Below are 24,325 nucleotides of genomic sequence, written 5' to 3'. Positions count from 1 at the left end.
CCAGTATTAGGAAATGAATGAAAATTTCACTATTTAAATGAAAATTATTTAAGACTACCAATATTAGGAAATGAATGAAAAGTATTTAAGCATATTTAAGCTCTACAAAGTCAATTTAATTTTTCACAAATAAATTATTAAAGAAAAATAAAAAGCTGGTCATGAAGAAGTGAGCTTTGTGCCTCTAGAAGGATTCAAGCAGTGGCTAAGTCTCTTGGGGCAGAGGTGCCTGGAGGATCCCTGGACTGGAGTGGGGACAGTGTAGATGGCTGGCTTCCTAGATCATTTGCAAATAGGATTTCAGCCACCCTCTTCCTGCTGTCAGCACACCCACTGAAGATAACAGGCATTTTCTGTCATATATCACAATTGAAAACAGTTTCCTGAAATCCTACCCCATGTCATTCTGCCAAGCATCAATGTGTCACTGAAGTTGCACAACAATTAAAAACAAGTCAAAGCAGTCATTGAGTTCATCCTCTGATCCCAAACCCTTATTTTTAACATGAAAATCTATGTGTGACTTTTATATACTTTCCAAACCCACCAAAAGCCAGATTAATATTTAGATACTTCAAGGTGACTTAAATTCTCTATGTGTGTGCTAAGTCACTTCAGTCATGTCTGACTCTTTGCAACCCCATGGACTGTAGCCTATCTGGCTCCTCTGTCTGTGGGATTCTCCAGGTGAGAATACTAGAGTGGGTTGTCATCTCCTCCTGCAGGGGATCTTCCCAACCCAGGAATCGAACCCAAGTCTCTTACGTCTCCTGCATTGGCAGGCGGGTTCTTTACCACTAACGCCACCTACAAATTCTCTATAGTTACAGGTATTTATGTGGGCAGATATTTAAAAAGAAAGATAAGCAAATATGAGATCATATTTTGTTCTGTAACTTTAAGCAACAAGTCCTGTGATGGGAGATAAAAAGCAAAATGAGGAACAAATTCAAGCAAAAGAAAATGAGCACTCTCTTCTTCTCAAGTCAAAGTTTGGTCATCACACTCTCAGAAATCTGCTATAGCCATCTTTATTGACTGCACAATCCAACTTGGAGCCAGACGTAGTAGCTGTTATAATCCTTGAAAGTAAACTGTTTATGTGTGAGCGACGGACTGTCCACCATGAGCAACGAACAAATGCCAGGGCTTCCCAAGAGAAAGGATGCTCCTTGACCACCTTACAGTTAAAGAGGTGACTAATCTCTTCATGGAGAGCTCTGACACACACCTTCCTTTATGTGGCACCCAATAGCTTAGTTGATTTGTCTCAGATGAAAACGCTGCACAGACAGGTAGAATCCTAATACTAAACTGAGTCATAAAAATGACTAATGACATGTAGGACTTCTCCCCACACAGCTGCTTTGTAGGACTGTGCTATGAATCAGACAAGGTAATCTGAAGATCGCTCCCCCACACACATTCATTTATTTAGCAGATTATAAAACAGTCATCAAAGAAGGTATTCAAGAAACCTAGATGAAAAGCATCCAAATTCACGAAAATGTGGTTAGTGACCCAGACACCAGTCTTCATGTAAACAATACAAGCAAATAGTAAAGAATAATATGACTCCAAACCAACAGCGTTAAGCGTTGGGAAACTCACACCATGTGTTTCTAATTGAAATTCTTTAAATGGAACTCCATTAGAATTTTATGGAAAAGTTACTCAAACTAAACTTACACTAAAAAAAAAAAAAAAAAAGTTTAATCTCCTCTATACTTTGTCTCCATAGACCTGATAAAAATAGTCATCACTGAGTTGAAATTTAAATGTGAGTTCTAGAAGCACTCCAGGCTGGCAGAACACCCAGCGATCATGATAATTCCTGGCAGATACAAGAGACCGTAAATTAATTGGGCTGAAACCTTTGCAAACTGCAGAGGCACAGAGTATCAGTGCACACAGTAAGCATTGGATCCAGAAAGCAGCTCTCCAAATGGTAAAATGCAGAACTTACTCCTGGTTATTACTATTCTTGCTTGGAAATTAACAACAGCTAACACTTAATCTACCCCTAGGTAAATGTGTTTTAACAAGGGTTCCCACATTTTCATTTTGCCCTGAGCCCTGCAGATGATGTAGCTCATCTGGTCTTGATATGACCATTCAATTCCTCAGATCCAGTGAGACCTAAAGTCAGCATCACCCTTTAGGCTTCCAAGTTACCTGGCTAAGAAAAAAACAAAAAACAGCCTTTCTTCCTCCAGCTAGTCTATGTAACTTCCACTCCACAATCACAGGGTCCTGCTTAACTCTGTCTCAAAGTTCACCCCCATCTCCCACCACACCTGCAGACACCCGCTCCACTTGACTCTAGCTTCCTCTGCATCATCCTCCAGTCAATTTACATCCTCACCAACATCTTCGCAAAAGTCCTAGCTGATCCACCACCCTGGCAGCTGAGAGTCTAGACTTCCCTAAGAAACATGAAAAAATCAAATTCAGTCTTCTATGCTTATAAAACTTAATTCTGTCAACAGGGTCAGAGATTCATCCATTCATTCAAAAATATTTTTGAGTATCTACCAGGTACTAGGCACAGGAAAGATACAAGAAACCTTCTGGCACCTGCAGTTGGCAGAAGAAACACCCTTAGAAAGCTTCACATTACTTATGGTCTTCCTTCAGGAACAGACAGAGAAGCTTAAAGGTATGGGAAGTGGAAAAAGCTGATCAGAAGCCAGATAAAGAAAGGGTGGAAAAAATAACTTGGATCTTCTTTGTGGTTTCCAGAAGAAACAAAGATGTGCCCCCTAGAGGTTTAGACAGGGTGAATCCATCCCCAATATCCCGATTCTCACCCTTCAATGTCCCCAGACCCACCTGCAGGACCCCTGCCAAGCCCACTCCACAGGTGCTGCTGAGCTAAAGTATGCCAGAGAAACTGCTCCCCTGTTTTAAAAAACCATCAGGAATGAAGATTCCACAAGGTCACACAAGATCAGAGAAGCCCTTCAAAGCCACGCGTTTTACCACCAAGTTGAGTGATGAGAACACATCAGGAGAGATGAAAGGGGAACCTGAAATGTATTCAGATCTGAAAAGAGACGGCCAAAAGCACTCATCGTATCAGCAGTAGAATGAGATGATCACGGGAATGAAGCAGAAGCTGACAGTCTTGTGCTTGTCCAGGTACACACTGGACAAAAGACACATACTGGTCCTCTAGGAACTGAGGAACTCAGGTGTGGGTGAGGCCACCCTGTCACTGACACCACCTTCTAGCATGGTAGGCACCTTCTGTAAACAGCATCTTTGGAAAGGGTCCTTGGAGGACCTCACTTGAGAGTCCTCGGTTAAAAGCTAAAAACATAACAAATGTAAGCTGTTGTCTTCATTACCCACAAGTCCCCCTCAATAAGAAAAAAAAACACCATATGACAAATGGCTTAGAAGAAAATTACTCAGGACTATTTTGACAATCCAGCTTTATAACTCCGTGATCCACACAGGATTTGAATGAAAGGATTATCAGACGATGTTTCCGAGCCCTCGTGATTTGTAATTTTCTTGTTCTTAAAGTAAAATTGAATGCTGTCCACTTTGGCCATAGAGCTTACCCCTTTAATCTACAAGGCTGCCTTATTCATCTGCTGCAATGGTAGATTCTTCCTCTTTAATAAGACTTGTGGTTAAAGCAAATCCAAACCTTCCAAATGGGAGAACCCCTTTTCCAGCCAAACTATAAAGTCAGCACCATCCATTAATGGAATGAGAGTTTTCCCACCAGACTCCCCGAGTCCAAATTCTATCCTCAAAAGCCATTTCAAACAATTCCTATTCTAATATCTTGCCAAAGGAGAGCAAGTCCTTCCTTCAAAGCGTCACTACTCCAGACTGGGAGCTACTTGAAGATACAACCAGGCTTTACTCATGTTTGCATTTCTAGTACTGGAAAGAGAATGGCTCACGGACTGTGTTCACTAGGTGCTCCTCTGATGAATGAATGAGCCTTGGGGCTGGGCTGCTCTTCTGGCATCTGCACGTTCTTCCTTATCGCGCCTAACAAAGTATAACCGTTTCAAAAGCTAAGAACCATATACATTTATTATCTCACAGTTTCTATAAGTGAGCAGTCTGAGCACAAATCAACCAGCTCTTCTGCTTCAGGGTTTCAGAAGGCTATAATCAAGCTGTCAGTGGGGCTGCAGTCTCATCTGAGGTTCAAGTGGGAAAGAATCTACTTCCAAGATCATTCAGGTTGTTGGCAGACTTCATTTCCTTGTGGCTGTCAGACTGAGCGCCCCAGCTGCATACTGGTTACCAGCCAAGGACAGCCCACAGCTTCCTGCCACATGGTCCTCTGCATAGGCAAGCCACAAGCCCAATAGGGCAGCCCACTTTTTCTAAGCCAGCAGGAAGTCTCTCACTCCAGTCCACTAAGACAGAGGGACACATAACATAATCAAGGAAATGACACTCTATCACTTTTGACATACTGTACTGACCTGAAGTAAGTCACAGATTCTTCCCACACTCAAGAGCAGGGACTTATACAAGGGAGTCACCCTCAGCGGCTACCTTACGGTGTGCAGCCACACTCCTGGTGCTATGGTCGTCTTGGCCTCCTCCACTGGCCATCAGCTCCACAGAGCAGGGTCTTAGCCATCTGTACAATGCCTTCTATATAGTACTTTATTAAAAGTTTAGTGAATTAAAATGAAAGGCTAAGCAAGTGTAAGGTATAGGCCTCTAGGGACATTTACAGAGATATAACTCACCTATAAAAATGTTAGCAGTTTTTTTGTGTTTTTTTGTAAAGTGTTTACCCATACTGAGACTGAAGGAATGAGAACTAATTTTTTTTAATCCATATTTTAAGCCATTCTTCAAATTTGGGTCTTTTCAAAATTTGAGCACCATTTTCCAGTATTGCAGCCTTGTCTATATAACATTTAAATTTCTGGATACTTTAATCAAAAGTAACATATGGGTTTTTGGAAATAACTACGTTTGCATTGGGAAGAAAAGACAAAATACTTACTTTAACCAGGTGTAACTATTATCACAGTAACTGATAATTTAAATAAGATACCCCCCCCCAAAAAAAGTATTTCTACTTGGAGAAGAAACAGATATATTTTTTAAAAACCTAATTTTCCTTCCATACACAGATAAAGTATTTTTGCATCCACTATTTTGTAGGAAAAAAAGACACGTGATGGGGAAAACAGTCTCTATTTCACAGGACAAGCAAACCAACTCCGTATTCATTCTTTTTCTACAAAAGCTCCTAGTTTTATGATAGGCAATTCCTTTCCTAAACACACATCTTATAAAAGTGTGTGTCACTGCTGAAATTCTTAACGGGGCTAATTCCAAAGATCTGATGCATTCCTCCAGCAACTTCCAGGAATGAGTCAGCAGGACCCCAAGGAATGGCCAAGCAGCACTGACTTGTCCCTTCTCCATCTGAACTTCCTCATCTCCACACAAGAAGGCTTTGTCCCTGCCAACGCTGAGGGCATGTTCTGGACTAGAGCTTGTTCTTCATTTCACTTTTAAATTATCTTGGACTCGAGAAGCAGTACCTGCCTCCAAAACAAGATGTCACTTTCGCTTCTGTTCCTTTTATTAATTTTTTAATACCTTTCACATCATTCCTTGCCTGTGACGTCTTTTATTTCAGTAGACCCACTTTAAACCCAGGCTCCTCAAGCTTCCTTGTGGATCAGCTGGCTAGGTACTTGTGAAAACGAGAGTCATGGGTGATCCCCCTGGGGCTCCACTGTGGTGGGTCCGGGATGGGGCCCTACAACCTGCATTTTTTTTTTTTATTGGAGTATAGTTGATTTACAATGTGGTGTTACTTTCTGGTGTACACCAAAGTGATTCAGGTATATATATCTTATGTATAATATAATATAGAGAACATATATAGAATATATATATTTTCATATTCTTTTCCACTATGGTTTATTACTAGATATTGACTATAATTCCCTGTGCTATATAGTGGAACCTTAAAGTTTATCTATGTTATATACAGTGGTTTGTATCTGCTAATCCCAAACTCTTACTTTGTCCCTCACCCACACCCTTTCCCTTTGGTAATCATAAGTTTGTTTTCTACATCTGTGAGTCTGTTTCTATTTCACCAATAAGTCATTCCCACAACCCACATCTCTTACATATTCCACGGGGGGTTGTGAGGCAAAGGGGGGCTGTGTACCCTACAAAGCTGATAAATGTAGTTTTGAAGAGTATGAAGTGTGATTTCAATACCATCCACAGTGAAGAACAGAACTAGGAAGGCCCAAAGATACAAAACTCATATTCACGGAGTGGCAAAAATGGCTTTTCCAAGTCTCCTCGGTGACTGCGCAGAACAGACTGTGTGGCAGCGTGCATGGCGGCGCCTGCTCAGGTCCGAGGTTCCCATCTGGGATGAAGGAATGGCTCCAGTCCCTTGGGCAGAGGAGAAAACCCAAGCTTCCAGTCCCCAAGGCCTGGAGCCCACAGGAGCCAATCTCCCTGGACTCCTCCCCACCATGGGTGATCAAGGAAAGGGTGCATGACGGAGGATCATGGAGGGGTGGGCGAGGGAGGGGACAGGGACGCAGAAAGGGAGAAGGTGGAAGTGGGTTTGGCCAGAGCAGTGGTTCTCAAACCATAGCTATATTAGCACCCCCTGGAGTGTGCATTAAAACAAAGAGTGCTGGGCCCCAACCTCAGAGCTTCTAATTCAGTGAGTCCAGGACGGGGCGTGAGAATCTTCCTTTCCAACAAGTTCCTGGGTGATGCTGCTGCCCCTGATCCAGGGACCATGCTTTGAGAACCACTAGGTCTGTGATGTGCCATTCAAGCAGACTATTACAGGAAGGTATGGGGCAACTGTACCAGAGAAAGGCTCTCAAACATTCAACAGTGAGCATTAAAAACTCTCATCCAGGAGGTTTGCTGTAATATACATTCTCTCCTAACAAAAGGAATGGCTTACTAACATAATCTCGATTGCCACTAAGTTAAATGAATTTCAGCTGATCTTTCCCTCAAAACAAATGTGACTTCTAATACTTATTAATCAAGCAATTGAGGGTCTATTGTATATGCAGAAATGCTGAGGAGGCCAACTTCCCAACCGATAAAAAGTAAAACAAAAACAGGGACCATGCCTGTCTTTCAACTTATCATCTGTATTATTTCACCTCTGATTACTGAGAAACTTTGGACTAAAAAACACAACCTTTTCATTATCACAATAAGAAAGAAACAGAGCTTTCTCGAAAGAAAGGTTGTCTTTGCCTGCACTCTACCTTTAGGAGAATAAAGCAAATCAATTGTGCGTTGTGGGTAATGGAAGTAAAGTGGCGATTTAGGTATTTTTGCCTGTTTTCAAGCCAACTTCTAGGAGTTGCCCCCCAGAGACTATAAAACATTGGTAAAAAGGATGATCAATGTAAAGACGTGATACACAAGATCTGTGATCCCCCAAAACTTAAGAAATACATTAAGCCTTCTCACTTTCAAGACAAGAATTATACCAACACATTATAGGAAACAATTTTCACTAACAATTGAAAAATTTTCACAAAACAGTCGTAAATCATTTTAACATCACCTTATGTTTATAGGGCTCTTTTGTGCAGTATGTTCATGAGCCTCATTTTATTTGATCTTCACTACAAAATGGGAGATGTAGCCAATGGGTGCTATTAACCCCATTTACAAATAGGAACAAAATCATCTAGGTTGCCTTTGTACCTACTTCAGTTTCACCCCCAAATCTGCATGTTAGATTGGGGGGAGAAGGGGCACTGAAGAACAGAATTCAAATGCAATGCTAAAATTTTACACTCTTACTTTAATATATCCTAACTGCTCTCTGTGAATTTCCTATAATCACAGGATTGGGGTTTTTATCTTTAAACTTTTTTGAAGGATTTAACATTTTATTTTTTATTTAGTACCACATGAAGATCCCCCTAATTGTTAAGATAGCAGTAACCAGAGACTTTTTTTTTTTTTGATACTCAAACTTTCATCCTAAGTCTCAGCCTCATAGCTCTGGTGAGTGTTATCTTCTGGCAGAGCTTGGCTGAGGCATGGAAATTCAATCGGCATGGGGCCGGTTTGGAGATCTGGGTACAATGCAGGCAGTTGGACTGTGACCATAATTTGGGTGTGATCTTGGGTACTTCACTCTTCTATACACCGCTTTTCTCATCAATACAAATTGGCAATAAAGGGGATTAAAATTTCTATTTAAAACACTATTTTTCAATTAACAATTGAATCTGCTGTATTTCTTTACACTAACAATAAAATATCAGAAAGGGAAAGTAAAAAAAATAATCTCTTTTAAATGCACATCAAAAAAAAAAAATTGATTAAGAAGGTAAAAGACTTGTATGTTGACAACTATGAAACACTGATAAAGGAAACTGAAAATCATTTAAAGAAATGGAAACATATCCCATACTCTTGGATTGGAAGATTTAACATAATCAAAATGCCCATACTGTCCAAAGCAATCTACACATTTAATTGCATTAATTTAATTGCATTAATTCCTGTAAAATACCCATGACATTTTTCACAGAACTAGAACAAATAATCCCACAGCTTATATGAAACCATAAAAGACCCTGAATTGCCAAAGTAATCCTGAGGAAAGAGAACAAAGCTGGAGGCACAACCCTCCCAGACTTCAGACAATGCTACAAAACTATAGAAATCAAAACTGTGTGATATTGGCCCAAAACTGACATATCAGTCAATGGAACTGAAGACAGCCCAGAAATAAACCCACACACCCAGTCACCCCATCAATTAATCTCCAACAAAGGAGGCAAAAATACACAATGGAGAAAAGACAGTCTCTTCAGCAAGTGGTGGTGGGAAAGCTGGACACCCACATGTTAATCAATGAAGTTAGAACACTCCCTCACACCATAAACAAAAATAATTCAAAATGGCTTAACTATGACACGACACGAAAACTCCTAGACGACAACGTAAGTAAAACATTCTCTGACCTAGCAATGTTTTCTTAGGTCAGTCTCCCAAGGCAACAGAAATAAAAGCAAAAGTAAAGAAATGGGACGTAATTAAACTGACAAGCTTTTGCACGGCATAAACAACATGAAAAGACAATCATAGATTGGGAAAAAATATTTGCAAACAATGTGACCAACCAGGGCTTAATTTCCAAAATATACAAACAGTTCACACAAACTCAGTAACAAAACAACCACCACCACCCAATCAAAAAAGAGGCAGAAGACCTAAATAGACATTTCTCCAAAGAAGACATACAGTCAATAGGCACATGAAAAGATACTCAACATCAATAATTATTAGAGACATGCAAATCAGAACTACAGTGAAGTACCACCTCACACTGGTCAGAATGTCCATCATTAAAAAGTATATAAATAGCAAATGCTGGAGAGGGTGAAGAGAAAAGGAGCCATCCTCCACTGTTGGTTGTAGGAATGTAAATTGGTGCAGCCCATGGAAAACAGTATGGAGGTTTCTTTAAAAACTAAAAATAGAGTGGCCATATGATCTAGCAATCCCACTCCTGAGCATATATCTAGAGAAAACTATAATTCAAAAAGATACACAAACCCCAATGTTCAAAGCAACACAATCTACAATAGCCAAGACACAGAAACAGCCTAAATGTCCATCAGCAGATGACATGGATGGACCTGGAAATTGCACTTCACACTAAATGAAGGAAGTCAGACAAAGACAAGTACCATATGATATTATTTATGTGTGGAAATACATATGTTAATACAAATGAACTTATTTACACAACAGAAACAGACTCACAGACATAGGAAACAAACATGATTAACAAAGGGGAAAGGGGATGGGGAGGGGTAAATTAGGAGTTGGGATTAGCAGATACAAACTGCTATACAGAAAATAAACAACAACGTCCTACTGTATAGCACCAGGAATTATATTTGACATCCTGGAATAAACCATTATAGAAATGAATATGAAAAAGAATGGATGTGTGTATCTCTGAATCACTTTGCTGTATGCCAGGAGCTGATACAACATTGTAAATCAACTATACTTCAGTTTTTTTAAAAAAAAAAAGTTCAACAAAACAACAACAACAAAATTCTTTTTCCATGCTTTCAAACTAGTGATGAAAAACACCAAATCCTATACTGTGTTTATTCCTTAGTAATAAAATCCACTTCTATCTGTAACTTCCCTATTTATGGTTTTCCGTAAGACCTGACTAGGGCTCTCCCTTACCACCTATTACTCTAGCTCTCACTGACAACCCAGCAAAACTCACGTCTGGAGTCCTGTACAGGGTCAGGCCTACTCCCAGCCCAAGGCTTTTGTGTTAGCTGTTCTCTTGGCTGCAAAAGCCCTTCCTCCACACCCTTTCATACCACACAGGTCTCATAAGTCATTTCCTTACTCCACCCCTCTCTCCCAGCCCCCACCACTCTTGAGCCTATTGCCCTGGTTTTTTTCCTTCTTTGTACTTAATACCTTCTGTGAGGTATTAACTAGCACACAGGGACTGAGTGAGGTATAACAAATGAATCATTCATTCATTCACTCAATCATTCCATCCTGTCCTTCCTTCCCTGAAAGTCCATGTACTTACTAGGTCCTGAGGATAAAAAGACAGTTATGGTATGATCCCTACCCTCACAGATGGAGCTCACATTCCAGCTGGGAAGCACACAGCCACACATGCACACGTGCAGCTGTGATACAATGTGGAAACGGGTAAGACAGAAGAGGATTTGTATGCCTGATATTGACAAGAATGACCTGAATTGGGTTGGGTGATGACTGACCCTCTGCCCATTCATTTCATTCATCCAAGTTGAAAAAAATCTCAGGAGAGTTAGGTAACTGATCTACTTTAAACTACACAGTCAGTAGCAGAGTCAAAAGTGCCCCCACTCTTGAACCAATGTAGCAAATGATTCATCAAGGTGAGGTGGTACCTCTGAGCCGATTTAAATAGCTTTTCTAATGAAATATTTTGAAGATGCTAATTGTTAACTGTCCACTTGAGATGGTGTTAAGATAAAACACATATCAGTGAAAGGATGGTAATTCTACTTTTACTTTATAATAGTAACAATAATAAACCGAAGTTCCTGCAAGACTGAAAGGGAGATTGGAAATTGTTTGGTAATCTTATAAGAAATGCAAACATTTTAAAGTCTACAAAGACAAAGGGTCCTTATTATTATATTTTCCTTATTTCATTATCCTCTTTTCCTCCTGTGGTTTTTTGCTGGTTACATCTTCTATCCTCTGTAAAGATGCTTCCTTAATTCATTATCAAAATACCTCTGAAGGTTCCTCTTCAACCATTTAGTTCTCACCTTTAAATAATTGATGAGTAAATCAACCACATCAACTTCAGTTAAAAACACCTCCCTCCAATTTGTCTTCCCATCCATTAACCAAACTCATCTTCCTCTGGTTGAGCAGAACCAAGAGCATGTATTAAAAAACCAGCCCATCCATCTCCTAATTTACAAAACACAACATTTCACAAACTGTTTACTTAGGTCCGTGCCAACAATATTACTCAAATGTGGTGGAGTGAAAAAACCACAGGGACTAATGTAGTTGGCCAAGAGCAGTATTTGGGGATCTAAAATTACAGGGAAAATCATACAACATTCATTATACTTAGTCCCAAATCTCTATCAGATGATGTTGAGCAGAAAGATTGTAAAATTGGCAGTGAGAAAGGAAAAGCTGTCTTACGGTTTGGGCCATGCCAGGGTAGCCTTCAGAGAAGCAGGAGGAAATGGAATAAGGTGGTGTGCCCTTGAAAAGCTGTCATAATAAGCCGTGTCTGTCGGGCAAGGGATAAACACACAGAAATATATAGTGGAAAGAAAACCAAAGAGGAATTACCACCCAAAGGTGAGAGGAAACAGAAAAGGAAGTAGTATTTAGAGGAGAGTATTTACAACACAGCAAAATCCGAGATACTTGTTCAATTCAATTCTACTCAATTCAGTTAGCATATGTCCTACGGCAAGGAAGGGAGCCTGGGTACTTAAAATGATACAGAAAATCCTGCTTCCCAGGAGGTCCACGCTGATGGTGGGGGCAGATGCCTCTCCTACCTGGTCCAGTCATACCCAGAGCCAAGTGAAAGTGCAATCAGAGTGCTCCAGAAGAGGGGAAGAGAGAAGAACAGAAGAACAGGGCATCTGCGAAACACCAAGAGGGGTGTGTAAAACGCTGGGGTGCCCACAAGAGGGAACCCCCCTAAATAGGCCAACAGGAGCCCTTGAGAGCTCACATCTGTCAAATACTATTGTGTGGGGGGCAGCCGCTCTCTAAGCGCTCTTTGTGTATTAATTCCTGCGGTCCCCTAGCAGCCTCTAAATGATGGCAAAAACCATCATCACACCTACAATGTGAATGGGGTAACTTAGCCTTGCCCCAAGGTCAAGTCCAAGATCAAAGAGTGAGGATGTGTTGGCAAAGTGTTAACATCAAGTTAGGTGCCTTATATTCTAGCTCCAAAGACTGAACTTGTAACCAAGGAACTCCACCACCTCTAGTTCAGGGCAAGTAAAACTCTGGCCTAGTAAGGAGAGAAAGAGGAGGAAGGCAGAAAGGTGGGTATGATGGGGCAGTAACAGACAGCATTTTCTTCACGTTGTCTTGGGTCTAAATGACAGTGTGCACACACGTGCTCACTGCCCAATGGACTGTGCCTACAAGAAATGTTCAACCTTAATAATAAGCTGGGCAAATTAGGTGCACAAAAGCATATACAAATACAGCTCTGTATTTTTCCACAAGTACCAAAACAACCAATTTGTGTCACATCAACAAATTATGTACTGTTTTCTCTCCACTAGGAAGACAGCAAACATCATTAGTAAAACATGCAGTTAAAGCAAGATAAGACCTTCGTCTCTCCCTTATCCATAAATCATTGTGCTTAATTACCACGTCAGGGAGGTTTTAAAAACATGAGCGCAATGAGCAGCTGCTGGATGTATTATTGTCTGCATTTTTGTGTATTTAAAATATTTTATAATTAAAAATAAAACACTCAGTAGAAAAAAAAGCACCCAACATGTTCCAAAGTGTTTAAACCTTTTTTAAAACCACTTTATTTAACCACCATTAACAATTTTTTATCATTAACAATTTTTGCAAATTTCTAACTCTTATAAAAATACATGTATTGGGACTTTCCTGGTGGTCCAAGTGGTTAAGAACCTGCCTGCCATGGCTTCCATTCCTGGTCCGGGAAGATCCCACACAGCTCGTGGCAACTATGCCCTTGAGCCACAACTAGTGAGTCTGCGCTCTAGAGCCTGCCCATGAGCCAAAACTGCTGAGCCCGTGCACCACAACCACTGAAGCCCTTGAACCTACAGCCTGGGCTCCGCCACAAGAGAAGCCACCGAGATGAGAAGCCAGGACACTGCACCTAGAGTAGCCTCCACTCATTGCAATAGAAAAACCTCGCATGCAGCAATGCAGACCTAGCACAGCCAAAAATAAACAAACCATTTTTAATGTATTTATCATTCAACTAACTAAAGAAAAACTGGGTGTAATAACCCTATATGCAGAATCTCTTTAAAGCAGACCAAGTGGAAAAGGCCAGAGGTATAACCAAAATCACCAGTGGCCAATTCCTTACATTTCCTGCTCCCTGGAGCAGCCCAAGCTTCTGCACTAGGGAAGAAGCCACATTCCATCCACAGTCACAGACTGAGGGGGACGGTCCCAACTGAGCCTCTACCCACCCACCCTCAGGTCACTTCAAGGGAACCCCCAAGTGCCTCAGGGATGGCCCAGGGCTCTGAGTAGCCCACTTCTCAAGCCCAGGTGCAGAGCATCTATGGATGCTACTGTGAGTTGAATGATTCCCCCGACAAAGAACTAGAGTCCTGATCCCTGGTACCTGAGTATGTGACCTTATCTAGTGGTGCTCAGTCACTCGGTAGTGTCCAACTCCTTGTGACCTTATCTAGAGCTAGGATCTTTACAGAGGTGATCACATCCAAACAAGGTCATTGTTCAGTTCAGTCACTCAGTCGTGTCCGACTCTTTGCGACCCCATGAATTGCAGCACGCCAGGCCTCCCTGTCCATCACCAACTCCCAGAGTTCACTCAGACTCACGTCCATCGAGTCAATGATGCCATCCAGCCATCTCATCCTCTGTCGTCCCCTTCTCCTCCTGCCCCCAGTCCCTCCCAGCATCAGAATCTTTTCCAATGAGTCAACTCTTCGAATGAGGTGGCCAGAGTACTGGAGTTTCAGCTTTAGCATCATTCCTTCCAAAGAAATCCCAGGGCTGATCTCCTTCAGAATGGACTGGTTGGATCTCCTTGCAGTCCAAGAGACTCTCAAGAGTCTTCTCCAACACCACAGTTCAAAAGCATCAATTCTTCGGCACTCAGCCTTCTTCACAGTCCAACTCTCACATCCATACATGACCACAGGAAAAACCATAGCCTTGACTAGACGGACCTTTGTTGGCAAAGTAATGTCTCTGCTTTTGAATATGCTATCTAGGTTGGTCATAACTTTCCTTCCAAGGAGTAAGCATCTTTTAATTTCATGGCTGCAGTCACCATCTGCAGTGATTTTGGAGCCCCCCAAAATAAAGTCTGACACTGTTTCCACTGTTTCCCCATCTATTTCCCATGAAGTGATGGGACCAGATGCCATGATCTTCATTTTCTGAATGTTGAGCTTTAAGCCAACTTTTTCACTCTCTACTTTCACTTTCATCAGGAGGCTTTTTAATTCCTCTTCACTTTCTGCCATAAGGGTGGTGTCATCTGCATATCTCAGGTTATTGATATTTCTCCCGGCAATCTTGATTCCAGCTTGTATTTCTTCCAGTCCAGCGTTTCTCATGATGTACTCTGCATATAAGTTAAATAAGCAGAGTGACAATATACAGCCTTGACGTGCTCCTTTTCCTGTTTGGAACCAGTCTGTTGTTCCATGTCCAGTTCTAACTGTTGCTTCCTGACCTGCATACAAATTTCTCAAGAGGCAGGTCAGGTGGTCTGGTATTCCCATCTCTTTCAGAATTTTCCACAGTTTATTGTGATCCACACAGTCAAAGGCTTTGGCATAGTCAATAAAGCAGAAATAGATGCTTTTCTGGAAACAAGGTCATTGGGGTGAGCTCTAATCTGATATGATTGGTGTCCTTATAAAAAGGGGCAACTTGGACCTCAAGATAGACATGCATAGATGAAAGGAAAATGAGGTGAAGAAACACAATGAGAAGACAGCCTTCTGCTAGCCAGGGAGACAGGCCTGGAACAGATCTTCCCTCACACCTTCACAAGCAGTCAGCCCTTCTGACATCTTGATTTTGGACCTCCAACCTCCAGAGCTCTCATTTCTGTTGGTCTAAGCCACCCTGTGGGAGAAGGTGATGGCACCCCACTCCAGTACTCTTGCCTGGAAAATCCCATGGACGGAGGAGCCCGTTGGGCTGCAGTCCATGGGGTCTCGAAGAGTCAGACAGGACTGAGCAACTTCACTTTCACTTTTCACTTTCATACATTGGAAAAGGAAATGGCAACCCACTCTAGTGTTCTTGCCTGGAGAATCCCAGGGACAGGGGAGCCTGGTGGGTTGCCATCTGTGGGGTCGCACAGACTCGGACACGACTGAAGCGACTTAGTAGCAGCAGCAGCAGCAGCATCAGCAGCAGGGAATTCACACAGTGAACCCTGGAGGGGAAAGTCGATCCAAGGCAGGGAGGGCTGTCGGGGGAGCTGAAGACCAAGACCTCAAGAGAGAGATTTCAGCATCGGGCTGTCCAGGAAGCAGCAGAAAGAACAACAAACTAAGAGCCATAGAGCTGGGTGGGGTCTGGGCCCTGCCCCCAACTTAAACAGGGGTAATAAATCATGCCTGCCTGGCCTACACCTCCAAGGGTGTGGAGGTCAAGGAATGCTCTCCAGTGCCGGCTTGGCAGCACATATACTAACACTAGAAAGACACAAAGATAAGGATGATCCCTGCACAAGGATAAAATGCAAATTCATGAAGCATTTTGCATGAAGCAAAATGCAAACTTCATGAAGAAGTTTCTTTCTTTTTTTTTAAGTAAAAGAAACAGAATGCCCTCTGCAGGCTCCAAAGAACTGCACAAATGTGCACAAATCACCCTCCCTCCTCAGCAGATCTTCAGTTTCTGCTGTGATTTTGCTCTCTGTTGCCAGAGGGGCAACGCCACCCTTGTACTTCACCCTGCTCATCACTCAGAAGGACTTGGAAGCAAAATCTGCATTTTAGGAAAACTGAATTCGAGCTCCCAAACATGTTTGAGTCTGTTTGGAATATCCAAGACAACAAATAATAGGGTCAGAAACAGCAAACTCCTGCGGTGGCCAAAGGTCCTTTCAACAAGTCAGGCTTCCGAAGGTCCCAGGGTTCACTGGACAGAGAAACAGTTCCCTGACGCCTGCCAGGCAGCGACGGGGTGCACAGGCTGGCCCGGGGGGCTTCAGGGCTTCGCCACAAAGGTTTAAGTATGATCACAGCCCAGAATTTATGGTTCCTAAATGTTTGTTTTCACCAGTGCTAAGAACACATATTTGACCCAGTGTGAACTTGACCTCTGGGTCCTTCTCCCTTCTCCGGGCTGTCTGTGCCGCACGACAAGATTTTTCCAGCCAACCCTTGGGCCCCTGCTCCTTGCACTGGAGCCGGGGCCGCCCTCCCAGCAGCTGCCACAGTAAACCTCACGGCAGATCTACCGGCAAGGCAGCTGTCAATGGCCATAGCAGGCTGACGAAAAATGTGTGATCACTCCAGGCCCACTCCCGTGCTTAGCCAGCACAACGCTGAGCCAAGAGGCACAGGAGCCTCTCCATCACCTGGAACTCCAGCCACACTGCACGCTCATGGATGATGCCCTCGATGCCCACAGCTCCAAGAATCAGGGCATGCAAGACTCTGTCTCTTCTGTATATAATTAAGGAAAATGTCTAGAGTTGGCTTTTTTTTTTTTTTCCTCCAAAGCACTGTGGGCTGAATGCCAGTGGAAAAGCAATGGAATATCGATTTTCTGTTTCTTGCTAAGCAGAGAACAAGTCATTTGATGTGCCATGAGTTAAGTGAGTAAAAACAGACTCTGCGCGCCCTACAGCTGGCTGCATTTCTCCTCTATTCATAGACCCTGGCACATGGTAAAAGCTCAACAGATACCCATTAAATAAATGAAAGAACCATCCATGCATTTAGGCAGGGCCTGCCCTGTGCCAGGCACCAGCTTTGGATTCAGATCTGCTGTCTTTCCTGTTCCGTCCACCTCATTCTGCCAACCCAGCCTCACTCTCATCTCGCCTTTCTTCTTTTGTGTTGTCTGTTCCCAAGTCCGGTCTCCTCTTTAAAGCTGAGCCCACTGGCAGTGTTTCTCTCTGGCCTGCACTTACACTGAGAGGGGGACAAAAAGATTGGAACAACCAATCTGGTGGGTTCAATTTAGGCAGAGGGGAAAAAAATGCAAAAATGGGGAAAGAAAAAAAAAACCTGTTAAAACCCTCGTAATAAATGTGAAGCCCTTAGAAAGAAAAGAGGTGCAGTGCCATCTTCTTTGCCCAAAATGGACATCACTCTTAGCAGCCACTCCATGCATGTGCGCAGCTTAGTCACTTCAGTCGTGTCTGACTCTTTTGTGACCCCAGGGACTGTAGCCCACCAGGCTTCTCTCTTCATGGGGATTCTCCAGGCAAGAATCCTGGAGTGGGTTGCCATGTTCTCCTCCAGGGGATCTTCCCAACCCAAGGCTCAGACCCCCATGTCTTAATGTCTCCTGCATTAGCAGGTGGGTTCTTTACCTCTAGCCACCTGGGAAGCCCTAGTCACTCCACGTTAATAACTAAAATGCCATGTCTCGTGCTGGGATTTCAACTCCTAGAGACCCACACACAAAGGGTGTTTGCAAGAGCAGCATTGATATGCAATGGGGCATCTCTACATGGAGGCTGGGTGGCGAAGCCTCAGGGCCATCCTTGTGGACACCCACAACCAGTCTCTGCCTGTGTGGGTCTGCGGCTGCTTGTTTCACATCTCTCTGATTGGCAATTTCAGATTCGCTAAATCTTCAGTTTGCAGAAGCATTTGTCCGTGGCCCGTTTAAATTAAGTCTCAATCAGCTAAAATCAATCCAGTCTGCCTCGAAGGGGCACCTCGTTTTCCTCACAAGATTAAGCAAACTGAACAACAGAAACATATCCCATCTCCTATGCAGAAACATTTTTTTGCATCAACTGGAAAACAGCCTCTACAAATTTAAATTCTTCAATTAAATCCTTTCAATGATCCTGAAAATAGAATTGACAATTAGCATCCTCGGCGTTAATGTGCACATTCAAATTGCATACACACTATACAAGGACTCCTATCTTTTTATTTGAAGTATAGTTATTTTAAAACAGTGTGTTAATTATATGATGACTACTACCTTAACAGGAAAATTGATGTTGCTGTGCCATTGCCTTTGGTATTTGTAAGTGTAACAAACTATACCCAAGTGTAACTGTTCAGTCTCAGCATAATAAGGAAGTGAGAGGGGAAAGAGACCACAAACCAATTTCTTTTGCAGCCTAAATTTCACTAGTATTTACCAAAGTAGTTGTAGTCACAAAAACCGGTATCAGAATTTTTTCCATTCAAATGATGAATGCCTTAGGGGAGTATTTTCCATCTGAACAGCAAGCTTTACACCAAGAGAACTAGAGATACACAAATAATCAAATATTTAGTTCCTTTTAAAGTTCTTTTAAAAATAAATCATTCTGCGCTACAGAACAGTCCAATTTACTTTATTTCTTTTTCTCAGTCATCAAAGCCAGGCAGTATGGAAGTGACTGGCTTTTTCATTTCTTCCTTTTTTTTTTTAATTCATCTATATTGAAGTATAATCGATAAATAAATATTGTATATATTTAAGGTGTATGACGATGTTTTGATATATGCACACACTATAAAATAAACATCACAACCAAGCTAATGAACATAACCCTCATGACACAGTTGACATTTTTTGTGTGTGGTGGGAACACTCTGAGGAAATTACAAGTTTATAATACACTGTTGTTAACTACAGTCACACTGCTATACATTAGATCTTCAGAATTTATTCATCTTAAGGGACTAAAACTTTGTATTCTTGACCATAGTATCTCTGTATCTCCCCCTCCCCCAACCCTAAACTACTTTAAAAATGTACTCTAAAAAGGGATCCACATGTACTTTCTTTGAAAAGAAGTTGACGACAATAGCTGAGGAAACATACATATGGAAGGGGCTTCCCTGATGGCTCAGTGGGTAAAGAATTCGCCTGCAATCCAGGAGACACAGGAGCCATGGGTCAAGAAGATCCCCTGGAGGAGGGCATGGCAACCCACTCCTATATTCTTGCCTGGAGAATCCCGTGGACTGAGGAGCCTGGTAGGCTACTGTCCAAAGAGTCACAAAGAGTCAGATACGACTGAAGCAACTTGGCACACACGCACACACATTCATACGGAAAAAAAGAAAACTGAATAATAGATAAATGAGACAAGGTTTACTTGGCTTGATTCAATAATAAACTCTAACAATCCTGCTGGTTTCATCAAGGCTTTCAAACCTATAATTCTCTTTTACCTTCATACCAGCAACAATCCTGCAAAATAGTCAACTTTTTTTTTCTTTTGGCCTCATTGCCTGTGAGATTTTAGTTTCCTGACCAGGTATCAAACCTGCAGCCTCTGCAGGGAAAGCATGGCGTCTTAACCACTGGACCACCTGGGAAGTCCCAATAGTCAAGTCTTTAGCACAGTCATTTCATGATAGGAAAATATAAGGGTCACAGAGGTCAAAGGAATTCCCCAAGGCCACACAGCTAATGAAGGCTTGAGGATTTAAACTCAAATTTCCTGAACCCAAGGCCAGGGGTCTTTCCCAGTGTCACACTGTTCAGCCACGGACACAAGTTTCACTGAATCAGTGGTAACCCTGGTTTTCCCACGTGAAAGCAAAAGGCTCCCTCATCTCCGGCTCTGCCAGACAAACACAAGTCCCCCACTGAAACTTACCATCAAGCAGATACAGTACTTTGGAATGAGCACTGACCTAACACAGCATCATTTTTAAAAACACAATTATTCTTGAAAGGAGTTGTGATTTAAGCTTCCAGCCTTGGGGCCTGAATTAATTTGTCAGATTGAGCAGTACTGGAAAGCTAATGTTGCACTGATTACTTAAATCCTGGTGCTGTCCAAGGGCTACCTTCTAGCAGCTGGAAGGATAACTTGAACCAAAAGCCGGAAGCATTTGTAATAGGTATTATGAGACTAAACCAATGATATAACATCCTCTGGAATGCTGCGGATGGTAACTATTCAACCCTAACTCTTCTGACTGGTCGGAGAAGGCAATGGCACCCCACTCCAGTACTCTTGCCTGGAAAATCCCATGGACGGAGGGGCCTTGTAGGCTGCAGTCCATGGGGTCGCTAAGAGTCAGACACGACTGAGCGACTTCACTTTCACTTTTCACTTTCATGCACTGGAGAAGGAAATGGCAACCCACTCCAGTGTTCTTGCCTGGAGAATCCCAGGGACGGGGGAGCCTGGTGGGCTGCCGTCTATGGGGTTGCACAGAGTCCGACACGACTGAAGTGGCTTAGCAGCAGCAGCAGCTTCTGACTGGTAGCCTTTTGCAGCCTTGTCTTTTTCTGGGTCATCAGAGGGCAACTCTGGCTAAACCTAGGCACAACTCATGCCCTTGCCCCGTCACCTGGAGAAGCAGGAAGCATAAAGTGATTCCTCAGTACAAGGATACTCTCCTTCCAGAGCATCTTTGGATCACCAAATCCCCAGACAACCTAAGAATGGGGTATTACTATTATCTTTTCAGAGAGGGCACTCAGTTGAATAGCTTACCAAGGAAACTTCTTTGAAAGTCTTAACATATTCTCTCTAACAGGCATCAAGGAGCACTCACCCGTGACCTATAAAGGAATGCTCTCTATTTTCGCTCCTCGCCAGCAGTACCCCACTTTACACAGCAGCAGTGCCGTCATGGATGGGCTGTCTCCATGTAACAGGCAAACCATATCATATCAGGTTTTGAGCCGGAGTTACTAAAGGGAGGAGAGGATGTGTAATTTGACCCAAGCAATTGTAAACTCAGGAAAATATTGGTGCACTATTGTCAAGTGTAATATAAGAAGAAGTGAAGGGTTATGAGTTAATCTAAAATGCCTACAACCCTATTCCTGATCTAGTGGTTTGAGTTCCATAATGAGGAGGCTGATTAGTGAGTTCATGTCTGCCACTACTCCTTGATCACAGCCAAACCATAACCTGTCTGGACATCGCTCTTTCCAAAACTAAAGTCACTCTGCCAGAATCCTATTTCTTTCAGGGACTGAAGGCACCTTTCAACAAGCAAGTTCACCAGAATAACTGTAATAGAAAAAAATTTTTTAATTTATTCACCAGTGTTTTGAAATCCAAACCATATACAAGACAAATTGCTTAATTTGATTTATGACACTGAATACTAGTAAGCAACTAAAATTTTGGACGATTCTAATCCACATGTTTATGGTTCAAGCTCTGTGCAGAGAACACCTAAGAATGCTTAACTTTTTCTGAATGGAAATAAGATTTCTTTATTTCCAATTAGCACCAGACAGAATCAACTTGTCAAGAGGATTCTCGAACTATATTGAAACTTCCACGATGCAGAGGGGAAATAGTTTCTGATGTTCTCAAATCTATATGCATCATTAATACATTTCAAAACACTGCTAAGCATGTGTATTAGCTTGAGAAGCCCTGCAGGAAAACCCACCTGTCAGTTCTGATGAACAGTAGAGTGGTTACCTCCTGGGAACCGACCTCGAGGATGGCAGATTCTGATTGCCATTGTCAGAAAGCTTTAACACTACTGATTCCAGAGCAGGGCCTCCTACTTACCATTCCCTTCTTGCCATCAACTTAAAGAATGTTTTTCATTGGTCGATATCCACATTTAAGTTAATTGTACCGGTTCTGCCATACTGCACACCTCCAATGAGAATTTTCTTCCTAGCCCCCCATGGGTGTAACAGAGGTTGAATGCAGGGGAATCTTGGATGCAAGGCACAGTTGTATCCAATGAACTGGTATTGATACTGTCATTACTTTGGCCCAGCCCTTCCTAGGTGGTGATGAGGCTACAGGTAACCGGGTGGACTGCACTGCAGGTATCAACTTCCTCAGGGCAGCATTAGCCTCTTCAGATGCCCTCTATGTGATCCCCACCCCCATGTGGACTGACCCACATGGCTTACTGTGCAGGGTAGCTAGGAACATGGACACTTACGTTTGGTGCACCTCTGGGAGCCAGGGGCCTTACTCCAGCCATGACAACACTGCCCACCACAGACATTGACCCTGAAACAAAGCAAGACCCCTGAGTCCAGCAGTAGCAACATTCTTTCAGAGAACCCAAGCCTCCATCGGGACTCCTGCAAGCCCAGCCTCCTGCTTCCACCTTCCTCTAGCTTCCAGAGAGTCCTAACAGGTACCCAGGAAGCCCAACCCAAAGCTGCCCAGGTAGAAGGGGAAGGACAGGAGATCCGAGCGGGATGGGAGAATCAAATCCTGCACAACCTGGAACTAGACAGGAGAACAAGGTCCAAGCTAACGGTTTTCTTACAAAAGTAAAGTAAAGCCAATTGTATTTTGTATATTATCTGTGCCCACATTTTAAACTGAATCTGAGTTTCAGAGAGAGGCGTCCAAAGAGAGGTGAGATCACAACGCCTGGAACCACCCTTGAGGGAAGAAAAAAAAAAGCAAAACAAGTTTCCCTCCACACCCTCAACCTATGATTAATGGGGAGGGGGGCAGGGAGGATGTTTAGGAAAGCCCAATAACAGAAACCATTGAACTGAAATTCTTGTCAGTGCTAAGATATCCCCGTCCCGGGAAAGCAGACCCCACAGGTGCAGGGAAGCCAAGCCCACAATTACTAGGATGCTGAAAATTCTAGGTTACAGAACAGAGGCTGGATCTTTATAGGCAGCCCTCCTCCAAACTTTTTTCTTTTTTTCCCACTAGCTCAAAAAAATAAAAATAAAAATAAATATTAAACTGAGTTGCAAAGGGAAGTTTAATTGATGATGAGGGATTAAGCTGTAGTGACTTCATGTTTACGCCCATCTTCTAGGAGTAGTTTGGTTCGCGCACAGTAGGTTACGCCCCAGGCAGAAATGCCTTTTGTGTTTACCCGCAGCTCAGTAACAGTGTGATCGGAGTTTTTATGCTCCGAGTTCCCCTGCTTCCCCGCACTCCGCTCTTCCCGCCGCACTCCCGGGAAGGAAGGCAGAGGCGGGCGGGGAGGAGACAGCAGACCCACGGCGGACGATACCCGCGGTCACCGCGGGGCTCCGAGGGGCTGGACCCCGCGTGTCCGCGCGCGGGCAGCGCGCGCGAGCAAGGAGGGAGGGGGCGTGTGGGCTTACCCCTGCAGCTGCTGCTTCTGGTGAACCTGCAGCCTCGAGGCCCCGCCGCTCTGGGTCTCCTGCGGCACCTTGGAGCGCATCGCTTGCCTGCCCTGTTTGGCGAACGGGGCGGCCGCCGGGTGACCGCCGGGCTTGGGGTGGAGCGGCCCGCCGGGGCCCCCGGGACGCGCCGGCTCCGGCGGTGGCTGTGGCGGCCGGAGCCCCTGCAGGGCCGCGCCGCCGGGCGGGCTGGTGCGCCGAGTCCGCTCCGAGGGGGCCCCTGCGCCGGCCGAGCTGCGGCTGTACCTGGCGTTGAGCGCGACGTTGAAGGTCCGCGGGCGCGGGGGCCCGCCCAGGGGCAAGGCGCCCGCCGCCAGGCCGGGGCCCGGGCGCACCACGTACGTGATCCTCCGCACCCGGCCGTGCGCCGATGAGGCCAGCAGCCCTGCCCACAGCAGGAGCCCCCACCTGAGCCAGGCCCCCGCCATCGCGGGCCCCAGCCGGCGCCCCTGGCCCCCGCCCCCGGCCGTGCCGCTTGCTCGGTGCGGCCGCTCACGCGCGCTCAGGATCCCCCGGAGGACGGCCGGGAGCCCGGGAAAGGGGGGAGGAGGAAAACTCGGTTGCAAGAGAGGAAGTTCCGCGGGCGGCTGAGCAGCCCCAGACCCCAGCCGAAAGCGGCGGGGAGGAGGGGGCGGGGTGGGGGTGGGGAGCGCGGGGTCGGGAGGGGAGGGGCGCGGGCCGCGCAAGGTGAGGGTCGGCTCGCCCAGCCGCGGGCTCAGGGGGTGCCCGCCCGGGACCCAGCGAGAGTGGGCGAGGGCGGTGTGAGCGCGCGGGACGCTCAGCGGCAGCCCCGGCTGCAAAGTCTTTA

At 44.1% G+C, this 24,325-nt stretch overlaps 1 protein-coding gene across 6 annotated transcripts in view; it reads right to left on the bottom strand.

The window, feature by feature from the left end:
* The window catches only part of LTBP1 (latent transforming growth factor beta binding protein 1), a 458,508-nt gene extending 434,396 nt beyond the window's left edge, over nucleotides 1-24,112 (bottom strand). The window contains exons 1-2 of one of the 6 annotated variants that reach the window (XM_055539766.1): nucleotides 23,479-24,112; nucleotides 22,335-22,405 (exon numbers count right to left, since the gene is read on the bottom strand). In XM_055539766.1, the coding sequence (XP_055395741.1) occupies nucleotides 22,335-22,405; nucleotides 23,479-23,945 (538 nt within the window). In that variant the 5' untranslated portion in view covers nucleotides 23,946-24,112. Of the gene's footprint in view, nucleotides 1-10,276; nucleotides 10,419-22,334; nucleotides 22,406-23,478 lie in introns of those variants that run through there. The other 5 variants (XM_055539768.1, XM_055539765.1, XM_055539764.1 and 2 more) reach the window with 5 other exon arrangements.
* Between the last annotated feature and the right edge of the window lie 213 nt (nucleotides 24,113-24,325).

This window comes from Bubalus kerabau, chromosome 11 (assembly GCF_029407905.1).
Source record: "Bubalus kerabau isolate K-KA32 ecotype Philippines breed swamp buffalo chromosome 11, PCC_UOA_SB_1v2, whole genome shotgun sequence".
NCBI lineage: Eukaryota > Metazoa > Chordata > Mammalia > Artiodactyla > Bovidae > Bubalus > Bubalus kerabau.
This window is presented reverse-complemented; position numbering and strand designations above follow the sequence as displayed.